The sequence below is a fragment of the Canis lupus genome, chromosome 1 (genome assembly GCF_048164855.1).
Source record: "Canis lupus baileyi chromosome 1, mCanLup2.hap1, whole genome shotgun sequence".
In the NCBI taxonomy this organism is placed as follows: domain Eukaryota; kingdom Metazoa; phylum Chordata; class Mammalia; order Carnivora; family Canidae; genus Canis; species Canis lupus.
Window position 1 is genome coordinate 112358269 of NC_132838.1, and position 21512 is coordinate 112379780.

At 47.6% G+C, this 21512-nt stretch overlaps 1 protein-coding gene and 1 long non-coding RNA gene across 7 annotated transcripts in view; one reads left to right on the plus strand and one right to left on the minus strand.

The window, feature by feature from the left end:
• Positions 1-277: 277 nt before the first annotated feature.
• Positions 278-21512, minus strand: part of LOC140604607 (uncharacterized) — a 110713-nt gene continuing 89478 nt past the window's right edge. For 2 of the 4 annotated variants that reach the window (XR_012007435.1, XR_012007433.1), the window contains exons 8-9: positions 4777-5847; positions 278-1585 (exon numbers count right to left, since the gene is read on the minus strand). This is a non-coding gene — a long non-coding RNA (uncharacterized lncRNA). The remainder of the gene's footprint in view (positions 1586-4776; positions 5848-21512) is intronic. The other 2 variants (XR_012007442.1, XR_012007443.1) reach the window with 2 other exon arrangements.
• On the plus strand, positions 3427-20178 carry LOC140604490 (cell adhesion molecule CEACAM1-like). Of its 3 annotated transcripts, XM_072775744.1 has the most exons (10): positions 3441-3587; positions 3916-4021; positions 4397-4756; positions 8455-8733; positions 9327-9581; positions 10792-11067; positions 15656-15782; positions 16497-16549; positions 17236-17267; positions 18317-20178. In XM_072775744.1, the coding sequence occupies exons 2-10, from the start codon at positions 4015-4017 to the stop codon at positions 18434-18436; spliced, it is 1509 nt and encodes a 502-aa protein (XP_072631845.1). In that variant the 5' UTR covers positions 3441-3587; positions 3916-4014; the 3' UTR covers positions 18437-20178. The 3 variants fall into 3 exon arrangements, with proteins under 3 accessions (XP_072631843.1, XP_072631848.1, XP_072631845.1); XM_072775742.1 differs by lacking the exon at positions 3916-4021 and having other exon boundaries at positions 3427-3587; XM_072775747.1 differs by lacking the exons at positions 3916-4021; positions 16497-16549 and having other exon boundaries at positions 3427-3587.

A 21512-nucleotide genomic window follows, 5' to 3' on the forward strand; every position in this document is an offset into this window, starting at 1 on the left:
GGAAACAGAGAGGTGTGTGGTGCTATGTGTTCCCAGGGTCAAGGACTCTGTGCTGACGCCGGGTCCTGGGAGTTAGAAGAAAGTTGACTTGTCCATCCTCCTCCCTCTGCCCTCTTGACACAGACCTTCTCCTCCTGACACACTCAGCAGCCTGCTCCTCCTTCTTCTCCCCACAGACCCACCACCTAGCATTCCAGCCACACACCACTGCTGCCGAAGGGCACACGCAGTGTAACTTCCTAGAGACAACACACATTGATACACATTCCTAGAAATCTGAGTTTCATGACATTTTATTGAGGGAAGAGGCAGGGACAATGTACTTATAGTAACAGACACTGGGACTCACAGAGCTGGAATATGATGGAGCATGAACATGATATGTGATGCATGTGAAATGCCTACAGATGGACCTTGAAAGACATTCAGAATGGCTTGGCACAGGACTCTGCCTTCCACACTTCCCCCCATGTCCACCAGATGGGGGAAGAGCTCCCCCCGCAGGCCGGAGACTTCTTCAGGGTGCCCACAGCCCAGCAGGCTGACTCTCCTCAGCCTAATGCAGTCACCATCCTCCTGGCCCCCAGGCTCCCCCCAAAGCACTAGTCAGCCCCTCTGGCCAGCCAGGCCTCTGCCGCTGAGACTGGTTCCTCTATGGGCAGCTCATCCCTCCACAAACTCTGTCCTTCCAGGGGTGAAAGTCCACTCATGCTTCCTGCTTCGGCCAAAAGATCACTTTCCCAGGATTCTCCATTTGACCCTCCATCAGCTGAGACCCCTTCCATGCTCCAGACTCACCAGACTCTTTCTCTTCCTGGCCCTTCTCTCAACTATAATTGACTCCTAAGTGCCTGTGGTCCTGTTACAGGATAAACCCCAGGAGTCCAGGGCCCAATTCTGTCCTGTTGTCTGTGCAGTTCCCTGGACTCAGCCCAAGGCCAGACACGTCACAGTTACCCCGTAAATACTCTTTAAATGCAAGAGGGAAACCACACAATGGAAGCACGCTCCCCCAGGCAATAACTGGGCTCAGAGTCTGTTCCCTATAGACACAGGGAATCAAGATGAGGGGAGGCGAGCAGGTGCCCAAGATAGTGTGTTCGAGGCTGTGGGGCCTCTACCCCTCCTAGACTCAGGAGAGAGGACAGGGGCCTCCTGTAGTTACAGGCCAGACATCTATTCATTCCAGAACATTGACATTCCCTCCCATCTCCATCTTGTGAATGAGTCCTCTCCCCAGAGGGCCTGGGTGGGCAGCCTGTGTGTCCATTCTCTTCTCTCAGAGATCTGACCTGGCACAAATTCTAGATCACACCCCAGGTGGGCTTACCACCAGGGGAGGTCAGGTGGCAACTCCTCATCCTGAGGGCCTCTGGTCTGTGGGGACACCTGCTATGTCTCCCTAAAGATTTCTCAGAGGCCAAGGAGTCCTGGGGAGCAGGGGATGTTCCCACGCAGGTGACACAGGAGAATCCGGATTCTGCCTTTGTTTTCAGGGGCTGAGGGTCTCCTCCCCTCTCCAGAGGCAGCCCTGGGATCCCTCAGCTGAGTCTCTGTTCCAGTTCCCGATTTCTGTGGGGGAGGCCTAGACAGGAGGACAGACAGGAACACAGACAACTTGGAGGCAGTCCCTCCATCACCTGAGCTGTGATGGGGAGACAGGGCATTGTAGTGTCCAGCCTCCCAGGCAGCTATGGTTTCTCCAAAGTCTCAAGAGACGCCTGCTAGCTCTTTCATTGAAATCTTCAGGACTGATAGATCCTCCTGTGAAGCACATCCTTGAGTGGATAATTCTCCTGACACATGATCAGGACTCTTCTGGACAGTGCCTGTCCTCACCCCAGGCTCACCCTGCCCTGGGATGGACTCAGGCAGTCTAGGACCCACAGGGACCAGGACCCAGGCTAACCAGTCCTCACCTCTGCCCAGGGCTCAGGGCCACTCACATCCTTTGGAGCCTGGTCAGCATCCCAGATGCAGTCCCCGGCAGTGCCTCCAGGGGATGACATAGGAACATGCAGACAACATCCAGGACACCAAACCCTAAAGCTGACTTGGCTAAGGTGGAAGAGGAGCCTGATTTCCATCCCTTTCTCCAACAGACCCTCAGGTCCCTCCCACGTGCCTGCTCTGTCTAGGGCCCTAAGAGCACCCAATTTGTCAGCAGTCCCTATGTACCTCCCTATTGCTTGCCTGACTACACCCACGAGAGAACCAGGGTGAACACAGGAGGGTTCCCCAGGCAGATGACATGTGCTCCTGAGCTACCCAGGACACCCAGGAGCGAGTGGACAATCTCTGGGCCACAGTTCAGCCAAATCCTGAGAGGGAGGGTCTCCCCAAAACCTTCCCTTGGGATACAGGGACCCTCAAGTGACCCAATCATTATCTCTTCCCAGGACGTGCAGGAAGTCTTCTTCACACCTGGGAACTGAGCTACTCAGACACCTGGTCCAGGGTCTCTGTCCTTGGAACCAGGAGCCAGGCTGCTGACACCCAGGGATGGACACTGTCCCTCACCAGTCATCACCCAGCGTACCCCTTTCTCACCCCCAGAGTCCTCTCTGTGACCTTGCTGCCAGGAGGAAATCCATCCTCCCCAGAGCAGGTGAGATCACTGGGGAGACCCTGCCCAGCTGGGCTTCTCTGTTACCAAGGGAAACGATCCCCTGGACCTGGGGACCCTGGGCTGTGTGTGTGGTGCCCACAGACTCAAGGCCAGGACACAGCACAGGCCACTGAGGGAAGGGACAAGGGTCACCCTCTCAGGGAGCCGAGTCCCCCTCAGCCCGGCTCTTCAAAGCCTGCCCCCCGGGCCAGGAGGATCCGCGTCCCCTGGGAGCTGGTTAGATGCAGGCTCCGGGGTCCACACCACACCTGCCGAGTCAGATGTGCTTTTCCACAGGATCTGCGGACCCTCCCTCCGTGGGCGCAGAGCAGAGGCGGCCCCGGCGCCACGTCCCGGGGTCTCAGCCTGGCTGCGCATCTGCTAAAGCAGCCTGTCCAGGGGTCACCTGGGCCTCCGCAGTCTTGATGACGTTCCCCAGGTGATCCCCAGGCCCGGTGGGGGTGACGTCCCGGGACAGGCTCTGGAGGCGGCCGCGGGCTCCCGCTCTGCAGGGGGAAGCCCCAGGGCCAGGAGGGAGGGCTGTGGGGGCGCGGACCCTGCACCTCGCCCCCAGCTGCGGGGCGCGCCCCGGACCCGACGCCCCGGGCTCGTGCTCGGGCCAAGCAGGCCGTGTGCGCGCGCCCGCGTCTGCCGGGAAATCCCCGCTGAAGACCGGAGGCCTCAGCAGCTGCGGGGACCCCCACGGGGACAGAGGAAGGGAACCCCGGGACCTGCCGTCGGGGGGGGGGGGGGCCGGCGAGCCCCCGCCCAGCCCACGTGACCCGGCCCCGCCCCCAGAGGCGGCCCCGCGCGGAGGGGGAAGGACGCGGCGCTGTCGGGCGGACCGCGGGGCCCGAGCGTCTGCGCGGCGGCAGCTGCTCTCACCCCGGCCGGACGGAGCGGGCAGCGGGCACCATGGAGCCCCCCTCGGCCTCTCCCCGAGCAGGGCGCGGCCCCTGGCAGGAGCTCCTGCTGGCCGGTGAGGGGGCCGATCCCCTGGGAGGGGCGGGAGGACGGGGGAGCGGCGGCCTGGGGCCTGGGGCCTGGGCGGGGGGACGGGGCTCCGCAGGGGACGGGGCGGCGGGCGGGGCGGGGGAGCCGGCTCAGCGACGGGGCGGCCTCGGGATCTGCAAGTGGGGAGTGAGGGGCTGGGTCCCAAGGGCCTCCTCACCGGGGACTCAGTTTTGCAACCTGACGGGAACCACACCCAGGGACCCTAAACCCTGGCCTTGCCACCACCCTGGGGTCCTGACCGATAAGCGCCAGACTCGGAGGGCCCTGGGGACGCTCAGCCCTGGTATTTGCAGCCGGGCCACCCCGGGGGACAGCACAGAGCAGACCAGTCCCTGCTCCCTGAGCTCACTTCTCTGGGAGGAAGACAGACCCGCAGAGACATCTAGAAAGTCATGTCAGGTAAGGACAAGCCCCCTGAAGGGAACAGAGCAGGGAAAGGTCAGGACATTAAGACAGAAGGTCGTCAAGGAGGTGGTCAGGACAGGCTTCTCCCAAGAACCCCTGAGTGTGAGCAGGTATCTGAGGGCAGTCCGAGCCACAGACATCTGAGGGAGAGCATTCAAAACAGAGGAAATTACCTTCAGAGGCCAAGAATTAGCATAATCATTCCACTGACTTTGACCAGCAGGAGACATAAACAGTCACCCAGGTATGTGTGCATGTTTACACACCCACACCAAGAAGCTGGGGGATTAGAATCTGCTCCATGTCCAGGGCCCCAGCTCTCTATCCCAAAACACAGGTCCAAACACTGATCCGTCTCTTTCCTCCTAGTCTCACTCTTAGCCTTCTGGAACCCGCCCACCACTGCCCAAGTCACTGTGGAGTCCGTGCCTCCCAATGCTGCTGAAGGGAAGGATGCTCTTCTGCGGGTCCTCAATCTGCCTGGGGATACAGCAAGCCTTACCTGGTTCAAAGGGGAAACTGTATTGCCGACCCATAAAATTCTATTATATGTAATAGACACCAAAATCACTACCCCGGGGCCTGTATACAGCGGCAGAGAGACAATATACCCCAACGGATCCCTGCTATTCCAGAACATCACCCTGAACGACACTGGATCCTACATCCTACAAATCATAAACCAAAAATTTGAAACTGCACTAGTACGTGGACAGCTCCAAGTATTCCGTGAGTAATTCCTCTCTCACCTCTGGTGTCGGGTGGGGGGAATTCTACTTCACACACACAGGATTCACAGGCCTGCACTGGGCCTTCATCCCTCTCTGCTTTATGTCCGTGTAGTGAGTGGTTCAAGTATTTAGTGCAGGACACACAGTGGAGACACATTTCCAAAGATCAGAATTTGACTCCTGGATTCCAACCCAGCAGACATTCCCTGCAAAGAGAACAAGCCTGACAGGTGTAACTCAGCAAAGGGAGACAGATTCATCCAGCCCCTGGAGCTCCTCCCTGTGATCATGACTCTGAGAAAGACCCAGTGGGGCTCAGTTAGCACCAGGCCTAAGGGGTCCCCTGGGATCCTCAAGAGAAGCTCAGGCCAGAAAGCTCCTGTCTAGACCCGTTTTAGGACTTCTGACTCCTGTGACCAAGCTAGGGGAGTCTGTGCTAGGCTTGGGTTTTGGCTTCCTGGCAGGGCTGACTGGGAGCAATGATCTCCTGGTGCCTGAGTCCTGAGGTTCCTGAGCGGGTCACCCGCCAGGGCTCAGCATCTGGGGAGGGGCAGAGCCTGGTCCCTCACCTGAGAAGTGGGGCAGAAAGCAGTGATAGGCAAGGTTCCTGAGACACTGTCTGAGCGCCCTGGAGGACAGGAGACCCTAGAAGAAGGTCAGCACCCCCAGAGAGGAAGAGGAGAGAAGATGCTCCTGGTAGTAACTCCTGCACTTAGGATCCAGCCCAGGGAGCTGTGTCTTATGGAGGCAAATAACAGATGTTTATTTGGGCAGCTCCTCTATAGCCAGCCTTAGGTCAGATAATTGTGAAAGATTTCAGGTTAATGACAGAGAACACAGCTAATCAAAAGCCATTACTTGATTTTGATTGAGGGGAAATGGAGGCAGAGGGCGATGCAGACACTGAATCAGAGTCACACAGACCAGAGCAGCAGACAGATCAAAATCCCACAGGGTCTGTCTGCAGCCACGGCCCCATCTCCTCCTCCTCCACCCAGGGGGCCTTATTAGGCATCTTGGACCCTGAGACCAGCTGGTGGATCAGATCTTTCTTCTTAGGGATCCACAGCTCAAGGCAGGTTTTCTGGTCTGGGAAGGGAGAGCAAATGGAGAATTCATGGTTTTACTCAAGAACTAAATTACCTTCATCAATGATCAGAGTCAGTGCGGGGAATGCCCAGGCCTCCCCTCAGTGGCCAATCCACAGCTCCTGCACTGGACCTGGACTCACTGTTTCCCGATGTGTTGGTGTGATCCCACGGGCGTGTAAGGGAAAGGACTCCGCCCTCTCCTCCTGACCATGTACCCTGAACCCGCACAGGGCCCAACATCTCAATTGCTCTTTCATGAAGGAGGAAAGGAATGAATGAATGATTCCCAATCTCTTCAGAGTCTGGACCCTGGATGCAGAGTCCTAGGAGGTCCTGGCCACACCTGTTCCCTGTCCATCCAGGGGCTGAGAGCCATGTTCTGTCCCTCTGACCAGCAGCCCCTGAGGCCACTCCCAGAGAAGAGTCTCCTGATGCCTGTGGTGTTGCTCAGCCATGGGAGGATTTGCAGGGGTGCCCTGGCCCTGCCCCTGGGTCAGCTGTTAGCTCTCCTGCCTGGAGTCTTTGAAGTCACTTGTAACCCCCCCTGCTCACAGCCTGGGACATTTCTGGCTCCCTGTTCCTTCCATGTCCTTCATCTTCCTCCCTCTCCTCCTCCTCCTCTTCAGCTGGGACTAGTCCTGCTCTGTGCAGCTCCCTCAACCCTTAAGCCTTCCCTGGATTCTTCTGCTAAGCCCTGTGACCAGGCCCACCCTCCCAGGCTATTGCCTGGAGGACACAGAAATCAGAGCAGCAGTGTCTGCTAGGTTCCGTGAGGAGCCAGCTTGCCCAGGTCACCAGGAGAATGAGCTTTCACTGTGCCCTCATCCAGGGCTCTTTCCCTCCGTGATGCTAACAAGTGGAACACACCTGACAGGGACATGTGATCCCTTGATCTACTCTCTACGTGACTCATCCAGGGAGTCTAACGCAGACCTCTGCAGATCCTCAATCCCCAAAAGCTCATGGGTCATTTCCTGCCTTTTACTCCTGACTCACAACATCATCCAGGTAAAATTCTTCCTTACCAGTGGTTCCCCTGCCTTCCCACCATGGGACTGGCCACACCCTATACCTTCTGGCTGCTTCACTGCCTATATTACACACACACACACACACACACACAGGTGCTTCTGAGGCCACCTTTACCATAGGGTGGGATCCTCTCACTCGGTGAGATCCATCAGTCACTGTCTTTTCAAACAGATGCTGCCCAATTTGGATACATTTGATCAAACTTGTGTTTCCTGAGGTCAAAAGAAAGCTACATGCAAGCACTCAGTTGCATGTCCCAGTTGTCCTGTCTGTAGAAATTGTTGGCAGGGACTTTCTTTCCTAAATTTGCTAACATAATGCATTTCTACTAATTTGGTATCATTCCTCCCTTTATATAATAACTGAGGCACCTCAGACTTTACCCCCAATTAATTCTCTTTCTTAACAGAACTCCTATGTTTTTCTCTAACCAGGGAGCCACTAATTTCAAACCCACTATAACACCTTCCTTCGATCATAATGTGATCCTGGTTGGACTGCAGAACTTGGTCTACAGCGTATAGTGCTCTCTAGAGAGATACTCCTCCAGAAACTGGTCTTAGGTTTCTCGGGTATTAATGCTGATTTTCACAAATGTACACAATTTAATTTCTTAAATTTCTATCTTACAACTGTGTTTACAAATGACCCACAAGGGCAGATACACCCAACCTGACCCAGCCTCCTCCCACAAGTCACCCTTTCCTTTTTAAAAAAAGATTTTATTTATTTATTTATTTATTTATTTACTTATTTACTTATTTATTTAGAGAGCAGGAGACAAACAGAACAGGAGCAAGGGAGAGGAGTAGTAGGGGAAGCAGACTGCCCACTGAGCAGGGAGCCTAATGTAGGACTCCTTCCCAGGACCCTGGGATCATGACCTGAGCCAAAGGCCGACACTTAACCTAATGAGCCACCCAGACACCCCACTACCAGTCACCCCTTCTGCATTTGAAAACATCCATTTGTATTTCCGGAGAGACTAGCATGGTCCTCACTGGCCTCTGCAGTGGGAAAAGAAACTTTAAAGACTGAGGGCAGAGCACATAGTTCTCTGCCAAAGCCAGCCCTGCCCTGCCCATCCCCCTCACTCATTTCTGGATCATTTCTACCCTTGACTCTGCTCCACCCTGTGTGGAGTCATTGTCTCTTTTCACTCACCATGGAACACCTGGCAGATGCCCTACTTCGAGGCCTGAAGCCTGAGTGCTGTAGGTAGACTGGTGTAGGTCCGTACCGGAAAAAAGGCCTCAGCACCTGCACTTTCAAGTTGGTCTGATGGTCAGTTGGTCAGGGAAGAACCAGGAGAGATCTGTTCTGTGTCTTCTACAACCAAACCCTGATGCCTATTTGACCCTAGAAAGCCCATGCTTGCTCTCGGATACAGAGTGGGGGCCTGTGTTCTCTGAGCGCTCAGATCCTCTCACATTTGTCTTGAGATATATACCTGCCTTATTCTTTGAAGGATTCAGGTTGGCTGAGAGGTGAGAGATGCCAACTCTGATTAAAGATGTCTGCCGAGGAATCACAGATACCACACAGGGCAATGTTCTCTCTGTTGTCTGCACAGCGGAGTTACACAAACCCAGCATCACAAGCAACAACTCCAACCCCGTGGAGAATGTGGATTCTGTAGTGTTAACGTGTGAATCTCAGACTCAGAGCACAAGCTGCCTGTGGTCAGTAAACAGTAAGAGCCTCCCGGACAGTCCCAGGCTGGAGCTGTCCCTGGACAACAGGACTCTCACTGTACATGGTGTCACAAGGAATGACACAGGACCCTATGAGTGTGAAACTCGGAACCCAGTGAGTGCTGATCGTAGTGACCCATTCACCCTGAATGTTCTCTGTGAGTAATTTCCGTTCCTACCTGGCCCGGGCTGCCAGCTCAAGTCCACACAGCCAAAGGCCAAGCCACATCCCTCCTTCTAGGGTCCATGTCCATGACCCTCAGCTGGACACCCAGCCTGGCCATGGCTTCTTGTCCTGCGAATTTGGGCAGGCTCAGCCTAAACAAGAGTAGGAGGGGATGAGCTGCTCCTTCCTGAGAGGGTCAGCAGCCTGGGAGGGGAAACAGCTTCATGTCTCAGATCCAGGCTCAGTGAACACAGGGGGCTTCTGGTTGGGACATTTTATCATTCTGTTTTTTTAATTTAATTTTATTTATTTGAGAGAGAGAGACTAATTGAGCAGTGGGGAAGGGTAGAAGGAGAAGCAGACTCCCTGTTGAGCAGGGAGCACCACACGGGGCTTGATCTCAAAACCCTGGGATCATGACCTGAGCCAAAGGCAGATGCTTAACTGACTGAGCCACCCAGGCACCCTGGTTGGGACTTTTTAAAACAAGGTTGGGACCCAGAGGGACACTGTGGCCCTTATACAGGCAGGAGCTTCCGCTTCCCTGGGATTACATCACCTGTGGCTTTATTCTGTTTGCTCCAGATGGCCCGGACACACCCACCATTTCCCCCCCAGACTCCTATTACCGTCTAGGGGCAAACCTCAGTCTCTCCTGCCGCACAGCTTCTAACCCACCTGCACAGTATTCTTGGCTTATCAATGGGAGGCCCCAGCCATCCACACAGGAGCTCTTTATCCCCAACATCACTGCGAAAAATAGTGGATCCTATACCTGCTCCGTCTATAACAATGCCACCCGCCTCAATAAGACCACAGTCAAGACTATCACAGTCTCTGGTAAGTGCATCCCTGGAGCATCTGCACTGAGCACTGTGGTGAAGGTCTGTCTGCCTTTCAGAATAGAATCTAGAAGTTCTTTCCCAGTTTCTTGCCACAAGCATATCCCAGAACTGTCTCTCAACTCTTCCATTACATGTCTGCACCTCCTCCCCTTGCTCTCTGATTCATGGCCCTGTGGGTCCAGCCTGGAATGTGGGGAGAGGGTCTGTTAGCCCCAGGAAGCCCCATGTGGTGGAGGGACTCACAAAGGGAGAAAGAAGGTCCTTTTGTTCCTGGCTCGCCCTATGACTGACTGTTCTGCTGTCATCTGTGGTAGGACAGAAACATATGGAGAAGGTCCAGGAGAAGCCTGTCTTCAATCTGGCCAAACTATCCCACCAGTTGTACCAGAGCCTCCTTGTGGTGAAGCCACTGGGAAATGGGAAAGAATGAGCCCTAACTCAAACCCCCTGATTGTGTCCTGGCTCTGCAGTCTCCCAGTTCTCTAACACTGTGTGACCCCAGCACATGTGATCCACCACTGAGGAAAACACTGCATAATGGTGCCCAACTGCAAAATAGGTAGATGCCCCCATGACGTCCCTTCATGGCACAGAAGGAGCAATGCCAAAGTACATATTTATACCCACAACTAAGAGTACCAGCCTTCTGTGAAAACTGTGACCACTACTCTAAAGATTTCCTCCTTGTAATAGTCAATCCACAGGCAGGAAGTAAAAGTCTTACTCAGATTGAGAAACCCTTTAGATTGGGACTTCTCGTCTAAAGCCACAAAGACTGGCTTGGCCATTCTCATTTTCTAATAAATTATTTCACAAAAGAGAAATGCTTTCCCTTTCTATGTAAAGCTATTATACTAGAGAAGGGGCCTGATCTTTTCAGAAAGCTCCAGGAAAGGGTCCCACAAAAACCACTGGGTATAAAATTCCCTCTGATGATGGGGATGCTGTAGATTTAGAAGAGGTTCCTGGTGCCGATACTACAGAGATGTCCAGGTAGAGAAGATGCATGATGGAGGGGAGGGACAGCCCTCCCCTTCTAGATTGTCACCTGAACAAAGACATTCATCCTTCTGCAGACAGCCGGGCCATCCTCAGGGACACCTTGACAGAGCTCCGTGGGGCCCTCCGAGAGGCCCAGATCTCAAAAGAGGGAGTGTGGCCCCAGGCCCCACTCTCATTCTGTCACCTCCTCTGTTTCTCCACAGAGCCAGTGTCCCAACCCCTTCTCACTGCCAGCAACACCACAGTCACAAAAGATGACTCTGTGGTCCTGACCTGCTCCTCAAATAACACCGGGGTCTCTATCCAGTGGTTCTTCAATGGCCAGATTCTAACGCTCACGGATAGAATGAAGCTGTCCCAGGACAACAGCACCCTCACCATAGACCCTGTCAGGAAGGAGGATGCCGGGAAATACCAGTGTGAGGTCTCCAACCCAGTCAGTTCCAACAAAAGTGACCCTGTAAGGCTGGATGTGGAAGGTAAATGACACCTTGCCCCATGTTACATCTTCCTGGGAAGATTACCAGTGGTGTGCAAAATGGATAGAAGTCCCAGAGGGCAGAAGAGCAGAATAGAATCAAGTGACCATTTCAGTAAACAGAATGGGAGTGTGGTGAAGACCTAAGTCTCTGAATCAAATACACTTAGTTTCTTAATTAGGTCTGGCATTTACTGTATGACCTTCCACAAGATTCCTTTTTTCCTCAGATACCATTTTTTTGTGTGGTAAAATGTATATAAGTTTTATCATTTTAACCATTTTAGGTATACAGTTCAATGGTATTAGTATATTAGCATTTTTGCACAACCATCACCACCATCCATTAAACACTCCTGCCCCTAAGCCCAGTAACCAGCAACCTACTTGCTGTCTCATATGACTGTGACTATTCTAAGTACCTTGTATAAGTGGAATCCTAATAATATTTGTTTTGTGTGTGTGTCTGGATTTGTTCACTTAGCATAAGATCTTCAGGGTTCATCCATGTTGTAGTATGCGTCAGAATCTCACTTCTTTTAAGGCTGATTATTCCCTCGTGTGTATGTATCACATTTTGCTTATCATTTATCTGTCTATGGACTTTTGGGTTTTTCCACCTTTTGGCTGTTGTAAATAATGATGCTAGAAACATGGGTGTACAAATATCTATTGAAACACCTACTTTCAGTCCTTTGGGGGCAGAGACCCAGAAGTGGAGATGTTGCATCAAATGGTAATTCTTTGTTCAATTTTTTGATGTTCCGCTGTACCATTTCTACAGCAATTGCACCATTTTGTACTCCCACCAGCAAATGCAAGGAACTTCCAGCTTCTCCACATCCTTACTAACACTTGTTTTCTGTTTTGTTTTGTTTTGTTTTAATAAGAGCCATCCTAAGGGGCATGAGGTGATATCTCATTGGGTTTTTATTTGCATTTCCCTGATGGTGAGTGATGTTGAGCATCTTTTCATGTGCCTGTTGGCCATCTGAATGTCTTCTTTGGAAAAATGTCTGTTCAAGTCCTCTGCCTATTTTTGATTAGGTTTTTTGTTGTTGAGTTTTAGTTCTCTATTATGGATATTAACCCTTATGGGATATATGATTTGTAAATATTTCCCCCTCTCTGTGGGTTGTCTTTTCACTTTGTTGATAGTACTCTTTGATATACAAAAGCTTTTCATTTTAACTGAAGCCCAATTTATCTTTTGTTGCCTCTGCTTTTAGATTCATATCCAAGAAGTCGTCGCGAAACCCAAAGTCATGAAGCTTCATCCTGTGTTTTCTTCTATGAGTTCTTATAGTTCTCTTACATGTAGGTCTCTGATCCACATTGAGTTAAATTTTTATCTATGGTGTTAAATAAGGATTCAGTTCCTTTACATGGACATCCAGTTTTCCCAACATCCATTTGCTAAAAAGACTGACTTTTCTCTATTATGAATGGTCTTGGCACCCCTGTCAAAAATGGTATGACCATGTATGTAAAGGTTATTTCTGGGATCTCTATTCTATTTCATTGGTCTATTTGTTTGTCTTATGCTAGTACCACACTGTTTTGATTACAGTAGCTTTGTAGTAAATTTTGAAATCAGGAAATAAGAGTCCTCCACCTTTGTTGTTTCTTAAGATTGCTTTGGATATTTGGGATCCCTTGACATTCCATATGAATTTGAGGATAGATTACTCTATTTCTGCCCCCAAAAAATGTCATTGGGATTTTGACCAAGATTGCACTGCATCTGCAGATCACTTTGGGTGATACCATCATCTTAACAATATTAAGTCTTCCAACCCATGAACATGGAATGTCTTTCCATTTATTTATGTCTTTAATTTCTTTCAGCAATTCCTTTGTAGTTTTCAGCGTCTAAGTCTTTTACCTCCTCAGTTAAATTAGTTCCTAAGTATATTATTCTTTTCAATGCTGTGGTAAATAGAATTTTCTTAATTTCGTTTTTGGACTATTCATTGTTAGTGTATAGAATTCTAACTGATTTTGCATGTCGAGTTAGTATCTTGCTACTTTGCTGAATGTATTAGTTATTATAGGGATTTTTTGAGGGGGTGGAATCTTTAGTGTTTTCTATGTGTAAGTTTATGTCATCTGTGAACAAAGATCATTTTCCTTCTTTCTAATCTGGATGCCTTTCATTTCTTTTTCTTGCCTAATTATTGCTCTGGCTAGGGCTTCCAATGCTATTCTGGATTAAAAGTGGTAAAAACAGACATCTCTATCTTGTTCCTGATCTTAGAGGAAAAACTGGGTCTTTTAACATTAAGATGTTGGCTGTAGGTTTTTCATCTATGGCCGTTATATTGAGGCAGTTTCCTTCTATTCTTACTTTGAGGGGTTTTATCAGGAAAGGATGTTGACTTCTGTTGAATGTTTTTATTGATTCAATCTCCTTACTAGTTACAGGTTTCTTAATGTTTTCTATTTCTTCATGATTCCATCTTGGTTGGTTTTATGTTTCTAGGAATTTGTTATCCATTTCATTCTAGTTATACAATTTGTTGGCCTACAATTATTCATAGTACTTTTATAGTATTTATTATTTTTTAATATTTATTATTTCTGTAAAATTGATAGTGATTTCTCCCACTTTCAATTCTGATTTTAGTAATTTTAATCTTTTAAGTTAAAGATTTGTCAATTTTATTCATCTTTTTTTAAGAGTCAATTTTTGGTTTCATAAGATTTTCTCTATTGTTTTTCTACTCACTATTTTATTTATCCTCACTGTATTATTCTCTTCCTTCTGTTAGGTTTGGGTTTAGTTTGCTTTTCTTTTTCTAGTTCATTACAAAGTTAGGTTATTGATCTGAGATCTTCTCACAGATTTTTTTAAAAGATTTTATTTATTTATTTATTTGAGAGAGAGAATGAGTGAGGGAGAGCATGAGCAGTGTGAGGAGAGGCAGAGGGAAACAGACTCCTTCAGGAGCAAGGAGCCAGATGTGGGACTCGATCCCAGCACCCTGGGATCATGACCTGAGCTGAAGGTAGATACTTAACCAACTGAGCCACCCAAGCGCCCTACAATTACAGATTTCTTGCACAAGATTCTTAACTTCTCTGAGCCTCAAATTCCTCAACTGAAAATTGTTAACAAGAGTACCTGCTTCATGATACCATTTTAAAGATTTAATGTAATAATCAATTAAACTCAGCAAAATGCTACACACAGAGGAAATGAAATGTTCCATAAGTGTTAGCTGCTATTATTACTATTATTATCATTAGCTTCTATGAAGTTGGGTAGTACTAGAGTCAAATCTCAGATCCACCTTTTACTGGCCATATGACTTTGGGTAAATTGTTCACTACTCTAATTGTTTTCATCTGTAAAATGGAAATAACGTCTATCTGAAAGGGTTATTATATGAATCGAATGAGATATATGTGAAGTATTTACCCCAGAGCTTAGTACATATTAAATACCCCATAACAGTAGCTAACATTAATACATCAGGCTTCAGTTAGCTGGTGAAAGCAACAGAAATAAAAAAGAAACAGATGGAAACAGTATTATATACAGGTGTGGAAGGCATTACACAAAAAGCCACTGGGACATAGGTATTGACTGAACACGAGAAAGGAAAAAAGGGAATAGAATGCAAAGCTTCAAGCCTAGTATGTTAGTTTTTATCCCCTGAGATGCAATCAAAGTGGAATTACTTATTTATTTATATTTATTGAGAAAAATCTTTATTTATTTATTGGGAAAAGTGCCTGTGAGGGAAAGTAGGACAGGAGTGGGAGGAGCCTGGGCGGTTCCTCAGACCATGGTATAGATGTGACAGAAAGAAGTTTTATTTTATTTTTTTTAATTTTTATTTATTTATGATAGTTACACAGAGAGAGAGAGAGAGGCGCAGAGACACAGGCAGAGGGAGAAGCAGGCTCCATGCACCGGGAGCCCGACGTGGGATTCGATCCCGGGTCTCCAGGATCGCGCCCTGGGCCAAAGGCAGGCGCCAAACCGCTGCGCCACCCAGGGATCCCAGAAAGAAGTTTTAGATGGAAGTGCAGTTCTATGAGGGTGTTTGCAAGGGGTCCTCGGAGGACACCCATGAGAGGAAACAGTTTCTCAGAGAGTTAGGGTTATTTCATATCCTTGCTGGGAATCTGTGGGCAGTGTGGTCTCTGTACAAAGGAGATGGTGAATTCAGAATGCAGTATCCAGGGGCCTTCCATCACTTAAATCCTCACCACAGAAGACTTGAGAGGCACATATTCATGGCTGCTGTGCCTGGCACACAGAAAAACATGTAACCATGAGAAGGTGGGAAGTTATAGAAAAATGGCAATCAGCCCTTCTCACATATCCAAAGCCTTCAAAAATATCTGAGTGCAGAAAGACCAACATGGTATTGAGGCAAATCTGATCAACAGCCTAAAAACTGAGAGAGAAAAACTGAAGGTTGAAGTCAACTAATCACTTCACAGCAAATTTCCCATAGAAAATGTATTCCTTGAAGGAACAAGTAGAGACTATTACATGTTCAGAGATGTCCTCCAGGAGACTCCCACCATAAAATAATGTCACCTTCATTCATTTTTCTCTCTGCTTTCCATGACAGATGATTCCACAGAACAAAGTTCTGGCCTTCCACCTGGGGCTATTGCCGGCATCGTGATTGGAGTTGTGGCTGGGGTTGCTGTGATAGCAGCCCTGGTGTACTTACAGTATTTCAGAAAAACTGGCGGGTATGATCAACTTTCCTCCAGTTCCACTTTTTCCAAGACTAACTGCCATGCTTGGGAGAGGGAAGGAGACTTTGCCCCAGTCTTTGCACCTGGATCTGCTCCTCTTTCTTTCTAAACTCCTGCTTCTCAGCACTAATTCCTGTGGATCTCTTCTTCATGCTGTCTGGACCTCACTCTCTCAGACATGGTTATTCCCGTCTCCATCTGGTTTAGAGGGACAGATCTCATTACGTTTCTGTCTCAAGTCAGTGAATCCAAGTTCCCAGAAGGAAACAAATGAGGAAATGAGAGAAAGAGCAGGAGAAAGTGAGTCGCTTGCTCTTTTGACAGGAGTAGGAGGGAGGGATAAGACAGGAAGAGAACCTAAGAAAAGGCAAAAACAACCAAAGCCTCTTGGGCAAATAAGTAAAGTGAGACAAAAACCAGCATCTGCCTATAAAAGGGGAAAGGTGTCAGGGTACAAGTAGGCTCAGATGTAACTGATAAACATTGGACCCAAATGTGAACACCCAGCAAACAGGAAAGGAGTAAAGCCTAGAGGAGATCATGAGTAGACTGAAGAAGGAGGCCCTAAGAGGAAAGGCAGTACCAACAACGTATAAGTGAACACTGAGGAGCCCCAAGGAATTGCCTGCTGACAATGTCCTTCCTAATTCAAGGAACAAAAGATCCTGTGCTTGGGAATAGCAGTCACAGTGTCTGATATTTATTTAGGGCAAGTGACCTGCGTGATGTCACAGAGCACAAACCCTCAGCCTCCAATCACAGTAAGTAAAGCCACTATCCCAGTGAGACTTGGTGTGTTCCACCATGTGTCCTGCCCTAGCAGGGAATCCTGGATTCCCAAGCTACTTCCTACCTTCTGAATTTTTGGAGGGGGATCTCCATTTTCCAACCTTAGGTTGCCATAGGGTCCTCATGCCTTTCTAGCCACAAAAGATGCCCCTCAGAGAGACATTCATTCCACCTGGGCCAGGCAGGCCTGAGCAAGATGGACCTGTTTCCAGGAGCCATTTCCTCACCTATACTTCCTCCCTCCTGCCTCTGTGATGGATGTGGGCATTCTCCTTTGGTGAGACTTTCCCTGTCTTGTGGTGCTCTGGGTACTGTGGGCCTAAATGTCCATCCTTGCCACTGAAGCCTGTTGCTGAGAAATATATCTGGGCAAAAATCAAAGCCTTGTGGACTAGACGAAATTGTCAGAAGTGGACTGAGGCCTCCTCTGGTACCAATGCCCAGGGTTTGGACCATAGACTCTGTGGAAAGTGAATTCCTCAAGCATTCACAGGCCACTTCTTTATCCATCCTCCCACTAACTGCCACCTCCTTCAGCTAGAAATCACAACAGCTTAGGACCCACCTCCCCACCCCCACTCTTACCCCCTAGTCCCTATTTTAAGGCCATAGAGCTTTGCCTTTTCATGGATTGGTAACTCTTCTTTTGTTTCACCAGGTCAGGACCAGTCTGACAATTTGTCTAACAAGGTAAGCATAGCCAGTTTCAATGGCTCATTTTCTCATGGAAATATTTCTGTGTAGAATGGGTTATTCTTGAAAATACAAACATGGGATCAAGTTTGGGTCAAAATTTCTCAGTGCAGCAACAAAGGAGTACTGGTTAATGACTGCCTCAGTCTACCTCATTGCAAGAATGTAGACTTTGGAATTAACACCATCCTGGGTTTAAATCCTGGCTGTGACTCTCAATAGCTCTGTGATGTTCGACAAGTAATTTAAGCTCTTTGAGCCATGGCTTTGTCATCTTTGTAAAATGGACATGCTGCCAAGTAAGAGAAGTTGAAGGAATTAAATGAGACAACAAATGGAAAGCACCCAGCACAATGCCCAGCATAAGGCACCAGATCATTCTCCTTTCTCCACCTTTACTGACCCTGCTCTTACCAACAAATGATGATGTCCTTCTAATAGTTCTGAGGTCTTGATTCCTTTACTTTATGATAATTTTACCAAATTTTTCTCAGCCTTTCAGTAGAATATACATATATACGAAAAAGTACTTAAAACATAAATATATTTTAACAATGTATAAATTTTCATGAGTTGAACAGACAAAAGGCATCCAGGTCAAGAAAACATGTCATCCCCACCCCCCAAAAAAACCCTCCAGTTACCTCCTTCCAAAGAGTAACCACTATCCTGACTTCCATTGCACTAGGTTACTTGTCTGTTTACGTTCTTACATAATGAAATACACAGTACATCCTTGTGTATATCTAGCTTCTTTCATTCAAAATTGTTTTGTGAGGTTCATCCATGTCCTTTTATGCATTTGTAGATTCTCCATTCTCATTGCTGTATCATTGTACTCCAGTATGAATAAATACTATAACCTATCTCTTGTAATGATCATTCAACAGGATGTTAGCAAACAGAGTAATCATGGCTAATAAAAGCCTTTCTCCAAAGCTAAAAGTTTCCAAGTGGTGATAGGATATGGTGCTGAATCAGAGCACACAGGTGAGGGTCTGTCCTATGACTCTGATTTAACTAACCACACAGCTCATACCTTTCAGATTGAAGAAGTTGCATATTCTTCCCTGAACTTCAATGTCCAGGAACCAAAGAAATCAACTTCAGCCTCCTCATCCCCAGCAGCCACAGAAACGGTGTATTCCGAAGTACAAAAGAAGTAATGCAACCTGTCCTGCTGGCTGTGCTACTCTTTCCAAGCTTCTCGTTCCTATCACTAGGAGATCCCTTTACCCTCAGAGAAAAGGGGAAGAAGCCTATTTCCCCACTTCCCTTCCTAAGGAGATACCTCCAGGATGTCTAGTCACAGCCCTTCCCTTCAGTGTCAATAGATAGAAAGATACATCTGGGATTCTTAGGGAACCCAACCTTCCTTGTCATTGAAATTTGGCAAAGCAGACCTTGAGATGTGCCACAACCTCTACCCCTCCTCCTTTTCTTGTTTTAACCTTACCTACTCAGAGCACAGTCATTCCTTCCTGCCCCCATCCTATCCTATTGGAGTCTAACTTGAATTTGCCATAACCTTCAGAGTCAGTTCCTGATCCACGACTGAAATGCATGTGCCAGAAAAGAAGAGAAAGAAGTAAAAGTAAAAGCTTCTATCTCTCCAAAGTCCAGTGTGAATCCCACCATGCACAGGAAAACAAATATGCTGAATGAGGATGCTGAACTGGGAAATTCTACACCTTTGTCCACTGTCAGAGTTGTCTACCAGGGCCTAAACTTTGCTGCTTAACTAGAAAGCCACCTAAGCCATTTGGCAAGCCTGTTTTCAGAGAACCCACTAGAAGCAATTCAGAAAATTATTCGTGGAGGCCCACAGGTGATTCCTAATATAAAGTGCAAAAAAATGCCCGTATGTTTCATAACTTTATGGGATTTTATTCAAGAAAATGCCCACAGAAGGATGGCTTACTGCTTCAGGAAGCAGTCAGCTCTTAGTAGAGACAATCAGCAGAGAATTTGGGAAAGAAGTCAGTCCCTTCAGAGATTATTTAAATAATTTTTAAGAATGCACAACTTGATGCATTGGCTTTTTTCCCCCTGAGATAGTCTGCCATTTTAGTTCTGCAGCTGCTTGTTTATGTGAAAGGGGCTCTTTTTATGTAGCTATGTAAGCCAGTCTGACTGCCTTAGGTAAAAGAAGCCCCAGAAATCCCTCTAGCCCTCTAGGCCAGGAGTTCCAAATGAAGAAGCAGCAACAGCAGTTGTCCTCTTTTGTAGCTAGAAATGGGTCCAAATCAGTTTCCCAGCATCTCAGGCCAGTCTTCAACCACCATCCCTTTCCATGTCTCTACTGTGCATGGTGTCTGCCCCACTCACTTTCTCAGGAGACCTGGCCTCTGCTAAGGTGTGATTGGTCCTTGAGAAATGGGGGTGCCCTGAGGGGAACACACTCACACCCCTGTTAACACTGCTTACACTCCAGAAAGCTACCCTGGTGCTGGTGCTCTCAGGGAACCACAGCCGTGAGGGAACAGGGGAGGGTAATAACTGGGCTGGAGGCTTCTTGAACCACCTCTGAAATGTTTTCTCCCATGGGGGTCTATGAGCCCCAGTGTGCAGAATAGAAAGGAAGAGTAGGAGAGGAGGAGGAGAGGCAATGTACTTCCCACCTAGCCTCGTTCTACATAGACAGAAACTCTTTGGGGCTGCTGAGAAGAGTTTTATTCTATATTATTTGATGTCATGCTGTGTCTAAGAGCCCCTCAAAGAGGGTGAGTTGGGGATTTTCTGTACTCAGGTACCTCTTTCCAGGGTTTTCTAACCCTGACACAGTAATATATACTTCCTCTCATCCATGCTATTCTGTGTTATTTAATTTTGCCTAGCTTGGGCCATTTCTGAATTATTTGTAAAATTTGCTCTATATTTATAATAAAAATTCTAAAGTGGACATGAATATACTGCCTCGTGGTTGGTGTTACTTTATTTTATTTTACTTTATTTAAATATTTTATTTATTTATTCATGAGAGACACAGAGAGAGAGAGGCAGAGACATTAGCAGAGGGAGAAGCAGACTCCCCCTGGGGAGCCTGATGTGGGACTCCATCCCAGGACCCTAGGATCATGACATGAGCCAAAGACAGATGCTCAACCACTGAGCCACCCAGGTGCCCCCGGTTGGTACTACTTCAGACAATATCTTCTTTACAGGCAGAAGAAAGAGAACTGGCTGAACTGGAAGTCACAGTAAGCCTAAGTCTACAGATATTTAACCCAGTGATCAGAAAGTTAGTTGAAGGGCAGGCCAGATGGCTCAGCAGTTTAGGGCCGCCTTCAGCCCAGGGCATGATCCTGGAGACCCAGGATAAGGTTCTACATCAGGCTTCCTGCATGGAGCTGGCTTCTCCCTCTGCCTGTGTCTCTGCCTCTCTCTGTGCATCTCTCATGAATAAATAAATGAAAAAAGAAGAAAGAAAGAAAGAAAGAAAGAAAGAAAGAAAGAAAGAAAGAAAGAAAGAAAGAAAAGAAAGAAAGAAGAAAAAGAAAGAAAGAAAGAAAGAAAGAAAGAAAGAAAGAAGAAAGAAAGAAAGAAAGAAAGAAAGAAAGAAAGAAAGAAAGAAAGAAAGAAAGAAAGAAAGAAAGAAAGAAAGAAGAAAGAAAGAAAGAAAGAAAGAAGAAAGAAAGAAAGAAAGAAAGAAAGAAAGAAAGAAAGAAAGAAAGAAAGAAGAAAGAAAGAAAGAAAAAGGAAGGAAGGAAGGAAGGAAGGAAGGAAGGAAGGAAAGAAGGAAGGAAGGAAGGAAGGAAGGAAGGAAGGAAGGAAGGAAGGAAGAAAGAGAAAAAGAAAGAAAGAGAAAGAAAGAAAGAAAGAAAGAAAGAGAAAGAAAGAAAGAAAGAAAGAAAGAAAGAAAAAGAAAGAAAGAAAGGAAGAAAGAAAAAGAAAGAAAGAAAGAAAGAAAAGAAGAAAGAAAGAAAAGAAAGAAAGAAAGAAAGTTAAAGTCATTTGCATGCCTATTAACAAAGTGAGTCTATCTAGAAACAACAGGCCATAGTTTCAACCTACTTGGAAGAAAATGACTATTTTCTTCTGGGACAGAAGAGGATTTCATGAGTAAAAGATCTCTGGGCTTGTTTATTATAGACAAAGGACACTTCCTGCACAGGTGGCTCCCGTGAATCAGACGCAGCAGCACAGCTCTGGCTCACAAAGCCTCCACAGGTCCAGTAACACAGACCACTCCCCTCTCTAGCACCTTCTATCTCTTCCTTGTCCCCAGTTTTTTTTTTTTTC

Bases quoted from the DNA above. Each gene is read 5' to 3' on its own strand.
- LOC140604490 (XM_072775742.1), top strand. From the start codon at position 3,524: ATGGAGCCCCCCTCGGCCTCTCCCCGAGCAGGGCGCGGCCCCTGGCAG. The intron at 4,757-8,454 runs GTGAGTAATTCC...TTGTCTGCACAG, and splicing joins TGGACAGCTCCAAGTATTCC to CGGAGTTACACAAACCCAGC. The intron at 8,734-9,326 runs GTGAGTAATTTC...TGTTTGCTCCAG, and splicing joins ATTCACCCTGAATGTTCTCT to ATGGCCCGGACACACCCACC.